At 33.5% G+C, this 7,342-nt stretch overlaps 2 protein-coding genes across 2 annotated transcripts; both read left to right on the top strand.

Annotated features, from left to right (window-relative positions):
• Positions 1-867: 867 nt before the first annotated feature.
• LOC18035924 (stress response protein NST1) lies at positions 868-3,155 on the top strand. Its single transcript, XM_006427523.2, has 4 exons — positions 868-1,370; positions 1,661-1,710; positions 1,809-1,861; positions 2,573-3,155. Exons 1-4 carry the CDS (start codon positions 1,159-1,161, stop codon positions 2,897-2,899), a joined length of 642 nt encoding a protein of 213 aa, XP_006427586.1. The 5' UTR covers positions 868-1,158; the 3' UTR covers positions 2,900-3,155.
• A 533-nt stretch (positions 3,156-3,688) lies between these two features.
• On the top strand, positions 3,689-6,724 carry LOC18035925 (uncharacterized protein At2g39795, mitochondrial). The gene is made up of 3 exons (XM_006427524.2): positions 3,689-3,986; positions 5,777-6,093; positions 6,473-6,724. The coding sequence occupies exons 1-3, from the start codon at positions 3,753-3,755 to the stop codon at positions 6,633-6,635; spliced, it is 714 nt and encodes a 237-aa protein (XP_006427587.1). The 5' UTR covers positions 3,689-3,752; the 3' UTR covers positions 6,636-6,724.
• Positions 6,725-7,342: the final 618 nt, after the last annotated feature.

A 7,342-nucleotide genomic window follows, 5' to 3' on the forward strand; every position in this document is an offset into this window, starting at 1 on the left:
GAATCCTATGATTGGGAGTGTGGAGTGGAAGTGTGAGTAGGTTGTTTACTTACACTGGAATGGAAGCATGGAATGGAGATCAGAATCCAATTTATGTGTTTACTTTATCTTGGATTGGAAGTAAATAGTTTCAAATTACAATTTTATCCTTATTTAAAGAATTATAATTTTTAATTACAAAACTAATAAAAAATATATTTAATGAATAATATTTATTTTATTATATTTGTAAATTTATTATAATTATTAATATTTTTAATTATGAACAATAAATTATTAATTGTAATTTTAATATAAAATGAAATGTTATTTTATTTAATATAATTATATTAAATTTATTATTATATAAAATAATAATATAATATTATTTAGTACAAAATTAATATTTTCTTAGAATAAAGTATTTATTATTATTATTAAATAAATATAGTACTATTATTTTTAAAATAAATATAATAATATTATATTTATTAATTCTCTATTAATATAATAATATTATTTTAAAATAATTTAAACTTAGAATCAATGTAAATTATTATTTAGTTAAATATAATATTATTATTTAAATAAATATAATATTATTTATTTTATTTTATTAATTAAAAAACATAAAATAAAAAAAAAAAGGTAGAAATGGGAGAGGTGGGAGTGGATTCCCACTCCCACCTCCCCCAATGGGAGTCCCACTCCCACTCCCCACTCCAAAAATAAGTGGGGCCCACGGAGTGGAACTCCCAATCCCTCCCCATTTTAAGTAAGTAAACACTGGAGTGGGAGGAATCCACACTCCTCACTCCCACTCCAGCAAGTAAACACAACATAAGTCCATTTCTAGTCTCCCCAAACTCTACATTGTTGTAACAAAAATGAAGAATAACAAATAAGTTTTAGTTAAGGCAGCAAAGAGACCTTTGCATCTCGACAAACTTTTCATGCTTTTTTTTTATATACGCGACATCAAGATTTTTTGGTTGGTTTTGAAGTATGATGCTTCGAGCCAAGTTCCGAATCCCGACTTTGTATTTTACAGTCATGTTATAAAAAATAAATAAAAATAAAACCTCGGTTTAATTTTTTTTTTTTTTTTCATTTATAACATGACGCAATCTCTAGTCTTAAAACTCAAAATCTCATTTTGAGAGCCAAAATTGAAAGCCCATGTTTCGCGCCAGAGCCACTTTCTGGTTCCGATTGAGATTCGCCCAAACAAGATCGTTTTGCAAGAACCCTAACAAAACTGACGACAATGGCGACAAGATTGAGTCAAATGTGAGCAGTTACCACGACGCCTACAAGCAACTCGAAAAGCTCGACTTCACCACTGCCGCTAAAATACTCTTCACTGATCCTCCCAAGAAAAAGAAATTTGGGTATCATCTCACCTACTTTCACGCTCAATATTCCAATTCTTGTATTGGGTTTCATTCTTTTTTTTTTTTGGGTACTATTTTGGTTTTCGGTGAGTGATTGCTGAGCTCTTTGGTGGTTCTGTTTCTCTTGGGCATTTTATCGAACATCTTGCTTCTATGTGCCTGTGGTTCATGTTGTATTGATCCTTATACTTTGAAAGCGTAAATGTGGTTTTCACAAGTATGGTGGTGTATCTTCATTTCAGGAGTTAAAATGTTGTATGCTCACATGCTTTTCTGTTTTGTGTCAGGATCGATTTTCATCTGGTACAGCTCTTCTTTGTATGCATGCCTTCATTGGGTATTCTTGTCCATGAGATTAACAGTACATTTTATTTTGTATTTAGATTGATTCTTGGTTTGGTGGTGCTATCTAAGAGATGATGTTTTGTGTAACAGCTGTATATTTGGTGGCCCAATATGCTCGCTATGAGATGAGAAGAATGGAAGCGGTAACACAGTTTTCTTGTTTGATAGTACAACATTATGCTTTAAACCAAAGTCCTCCTTGTCATTCTGTTGTTGCTAGATCTTCTCATGTCTCTTAACTATTTTTGAACATTCTATTTTCAAATTCATGTTGATGCTTATTGGAGCGTATATCATTTCTGCATATTTACTAAGATACATCTTTTTTCGGCCTTTCTTATGCATTATGTTGTGATTACGAGTAATGCTTCAGTTTCCATTGACATGTTCAGAGACTAGCATGTTGGACACTTAATTCGTCAATCCAGTCATATAATATGTCAGGAAGGTTAGATGTATCTTTCACATGGAAGAAAAAGCATTGTTGATTTACTTCAGTGAAAGCGTGACCAAAGATACCTAAATTTATTGCAAAAAGGATACACTTAAAAGCTAGTGATACCATAATGAGCATTCATGCTGATAAATGTAAACCTATCAATTGGGTTATGCCGTCTCAGGTTCACTGGGAGTTTGCATTCATGACATCTACATGTCAGATGACCGTTTGATTACACTAAGTTTCTCTCATTTTGTGATCTGGATGTCTGAAAGTAAGCCTTTAAATGTTAGAGCAACCGTTTGGAGCTAAATGTCATTGCCTTTTGTTATAATTACAAAGCTTAGCATTTGTCCCTCTTACATATATTCTCAATGTTCAATGATTGACTTTATGGTCTCAAAAATCTTCACAGGAGCTAGAGCAGAAGAAGGCAGTAGAGGATAAGAAGAAGCAAGAGGAAGAGGAGAAAGCAAAGGAGTTGGAATTAAAGGAGGCTGAAGAAAAAGCTAAATCAAATCCAGAGCTTTTAGAAGTGAAAAGGAGATTGGGTAAACTAGAGGAGGCTGTAAATGAAATTGTGGAGAAGAAACATCCTGTAAAAAGTGAAGCCAGTGACACACAAAGTGCATCAGAATCAAGCAGTTCTGTAGCGAAAGACCATGTTAATCGGGCAAAATCTGGGGAGCCAACAACAGAAAAGACCAAAAAGGAAGGGCATTCTGAAGATTCGAAGAGATAAGAAAAACCTCTGAGATTCATAAGACTGTTGTCTCTGTTTTAGGCACCCCATGCTTTATGCATACATTGCAGAGGGATTAGTTAATGCTTAAGAACGAATAATTCAGGATGGCAGAGGGAACATTGATAGTGCAAAGTCAAAATGTTTTTAGGTGCATCTATGCATGCATTGCATAGGTACTTTTGTTGATTCTTGCTGGTATGTATCTGCTTGTGTTGTTTAAAATCATATGATTGCAGATCTTTTGTTCTGGTTTTGATCACTGTCAATATTCAGATGAGATTCGATCCTATACATTCCCGAAGATTATGATTCTAGCTAGATTTATACCGTGCATTTATTGTCACAGATCTTGTGAATTCTCACTGTTCATTTATCCATCTCCCTCTTATTGTCTTGTTAAATTTGTTTTCTAAATTCTGATACGTTGGGTTTAAATTAGTAAATTACCAATATCTATATGTGTTGGTGAAAGAAGTGAGCTGCATACTTAGAAAGATGAAACCCAGAAAGTTTTTAACCAATTTCGAAACTTCAAAGATTTTTTAATAAATTTTAAAATTATTTTGGTTAATCTGATGAGAAATATAAAACTCTTTTTGCAAATTATTATTTAAAACTTAAAATTTGTTAGTTTTAAAGCAAAACTAAAAACATTCAGTGCAAATTTTATATGTCAATTTTTAAAGTTCCATTTTAAATCCCAAATTTTATGTCACAAACCTATTATTATTTATTAATATTGTTATATATTTTTTTTATAAATTTCTAAAACCCTAAACCCTTCATCATAAAGAAAACATTCGACCAAACCCTAAACAATCATTTGCACCCCCGCTCTTCCTCTTGCAAAATGGCGAGCCTTACACGATCTTTGAAAAGATGTCAACTTCTCACAAAATCAATGTTACTCAACAGCACAAAACAAAACCCTTCCCTCTTTAAATCCAATTTAAGGAACCCAGTTTCTCAAATCTCCAAAAGAAATTACATTTCAGAAATGCGCAAGTCCGCCTTTGAAGGTAACATTTTAAGACTTCTCCGCAATGAAATCCAATATGAACTTGAGCGCTCTTCGCCTAAACAGGTATTTTCTGTAGTCTTTATTATTATTATTATTTTTCCAAGCAAGTAGAAATGTAATTTGATGGATTTTGTAATGGGGGTCTATCAAAAATTCGTTTTTTTTTTCAATTTTGAATTTTTTTTATGGGAATTTTTCGGAGTGTTCTAGGTGAACCAAAACATATCTGCCTTTTAGGTTGTTGTGGAAATGGAACTGTTAATGTGTTTATAAAAGGTGTAATGGGCATGTTGATCGACTGAGCTTAGGTTTTCATATCTCTGATTTCATAGGAACTTAAGAAGGATGTATAATTTTTGAAAAAATTTGTTTTCGGAATGTGAAATTTTTTAAAGCTTTAGTAATAATGAAGTGGGATTATGAACTGGAATTGGTCATTACTGGATCAGCTGCCAGAAATTAAAGCTGAAAGAGTTGGGATGATTAGCAAAGTATTCGAGAATAGTTGAATTCATATATTCTTTTAATCGATCACAATGAGATGAGAGCGAGTGTAGGATTTAGTGGCAAATGAAATGGAGTGTTAGGCTCCATTTTGTCTTTTTGGGTAATCTGTAATGAAGTAAACACCCCTTATGGTGGCTGTGATACTACACCTACCCTACCCTAAGCTATCATCAGGCAGAAGGAAAACCGCTTTGGCAGCAAAGACTACCATGAGCTACCAATCATATGTCTCCTGCCCATCATCACTGATAGCCACTTGAAAGAGGAAAAACCAGCTTTTTGATGGAAGATTTCTTGTCACCTTGGGCAATAGAGAACAAGAATTGTGAACTCGTAAAGCTAATTTTTAGCATACAGTTTGGCATATTAAATACTTACTACACAGCTTGGTAGTCCTTTTCCACCAAGGACTTGGCCGAGTAGTTTTTAAGTAGCTTTATTTGGCTATTTGGCTATTTGGCTGGCCACCCGAGTAGGGGGTTAAAAAATTGGTTTGGGCTTGCACCTTTGCCCACCCCTCTACCTATAAAAAGAAAAATGTTATGTACTTACTACCAACATAGATTGTAGTTGAGCTCAAAAAATAAATAAATAAATAAATAAACATAGAGTGTAGTTGTCCTTCAGCATGTGCTCTGGGTTTAGAATTGGGGACCGCTGCCAAACCTAGTGGAATATGATTTCCAGTTGGTAGCTATAGGGTATTTGATTTTCCGACCTCTTGATCAATGGTCTTATCATTGGGCCCACTTTTTGGGTTAGCCCTTGAATCTGTTCTATATTTTGGGTTCTGAGAAGTTGGTAAGAAGGTGAGGGAATGACCTTGCTTTGTGGTGCAAGGAATTGAAATACAATCCTAACTAATTGGCACAGTTCTCATGGAACATAATTGCTTGAAACTAAGTGAACATAATTCTTGAGGTTTGAAGGCTGATATTCTTTTCTGTTCCATGGTTTTCTTAGCATTTGAATGAAGCATAAGTTCCCATTATGTTTATCTATTTTTAACATGGACACTCATGCATTATTCTGTTGCTAGCAGAGCAAGAACCTTCATTTGGCTGAGTTTGTCTCAGCTTTGATACGAATACACAGCTTCACGAATATGACCTTGTGTTTCAAAATAGACAGTAAATGAACGTAAAATTTGCCCTTCTCCATCTGAGTTTTCTTAGCATCTTTAGTCTGGGGTGAAGATTCTTAATGCCTGACGTTATCATTTTTCTTATAAAATTTTCCCCTTGAACATTTTTTATTTAATGAATCAGTAACCTTTTTTTTTTTTGGGGGGGGGGGGGGGGGGGGCATAGTTATAATTTTTTATTCTAACCCATATTTAACTGCAGCCCATTACCAAATTTAATTCATTCACAGTCGATGACCGACCCGGGGAGCAGTGGGTTAGATTGACAAGAAAATTTGGAGAAAATGAAGATATAAAAATTGAAGCTACCATGTTTGATGGATCCATTCCTGTTTCAAAAGCCGGTGTTGGTGAAGATGTCAAGCTTCACAGTACCTTGATTGTCAATATCTCCAAAGGTGATGAGGAGGTCTTGGAGATAATGTGCTCAGCTTGGCCAGATAGCATAGAGATTACAAAGCTATTCGTCCGAGGGAATGATAAGCTGTCTGCTGATCCATATGTTGGCCCTGAATTCAAGTATGAAGATTTATGCTGATTATTATTCCATACTTTACTGGTTGCCTAGAAATTAGAGTAAGAAAAAGAATACAAAATTTCTAGTTATACTAGAGCGATAAAATATTTACATTTGCTACATATTAGAACTACTTTGGTTATCTACCCTTGCTAGTTTATTTGAGAACCAAAACACTTGTCTGTGTTTGATGCCTGTGGTTGATTTGCACTTCCTTCATATTATAGTGGTTGCAAGCTAGTTGAAGGGTTCAATGAGTATTCCTTCCCAGTTAATTCCTCCTTTGTTTTTCAAACCTTTAAAATATGGGTTATGATGCTTGTGCCTGATGCTATAGATTTTGAAGTGACTCTGATTGGTCTTTGATCTGTCATGTAACAGGGAATTGGACGATGAGCTGCAAGACTCACTATATGAATTCCTGGAGGAAAGGGGTATAAACGAACAACTCACTGCTTTTTTGCATGAATACTTAAAAAACAAAGATAAAACCGAGTTCGTTAGATGGATGCAAGCTGTCAAATCTTACATTGAGAATAAATAGACTTTATTTTTGCCGGATTCTTTCTTGTATTGGTTATTTGAAATTAATTTGCATCAGTAAAAATGGAGACTTTACCTTGTATGTGTATTTTGTCTAACATATGCTAAAAAATCCAATTACTTGTGCCGGCAGAGTTACAAAGTTAATGTATGAATCTAATATTTGTCTGGCTTTCATTTCGCTCACAGCTGCTACTGATGTTACTGAATTGCTTGTGTATCGGGTTCAGGTGGGATATATTGGGATTGTTTTTGCATCGTTACAAGTACGTTCAAATAATTAAAATCATTTTTGTGTCATTTTTTCATTGTTTTGTTTGAAATAATTTTTTTTTTTCTAAATAGCGCTTTTTTTTTTTTTTTTGAGGTTCTTTCTTTAAAAAGCATTCTTCTTTCTTTAAAAAGCATTCTCCTCTAATTTCTATAATTTTTTTAAGACATTTGTCATTAGTATCTTTCAAATGCTAAACTTTCAGATTCTCATAAATACAAATTCTTTGATAGTGAAAGCTTAATGCTGGGTTGCCTCCACGTAATTCATGTGTGTATTAGTGATGGACATTAGATTTGGGGATATCTTTTTAATAATTTTTTAATAAATATTTAAGTATCAATTCCTAATTTTTAATTAAATAAAGACAAAAAATCTCGTCTTTAATTATGATAAGATCTTGAATAAAAAGACCACTTAACACTTCTTCTTGTCCT

This window comes from Citrus clementina, unplaced genomic scaffold (genome assembly GCF_000493195.1).
Source record: "Citrus clementina cultivar Clemenules unplaced genomic scaffold, Citrus_clementina_v1.0 scaffold_7, whole genome shotgun sequence".
In the NCBI taxonomy this organism is placed as follows: Eukaryota; Viridiplantae; Streptophyta; class Magnoliopsida; order Sapindales; family Rutaceae; genus Citrus; species Citrus x clementina.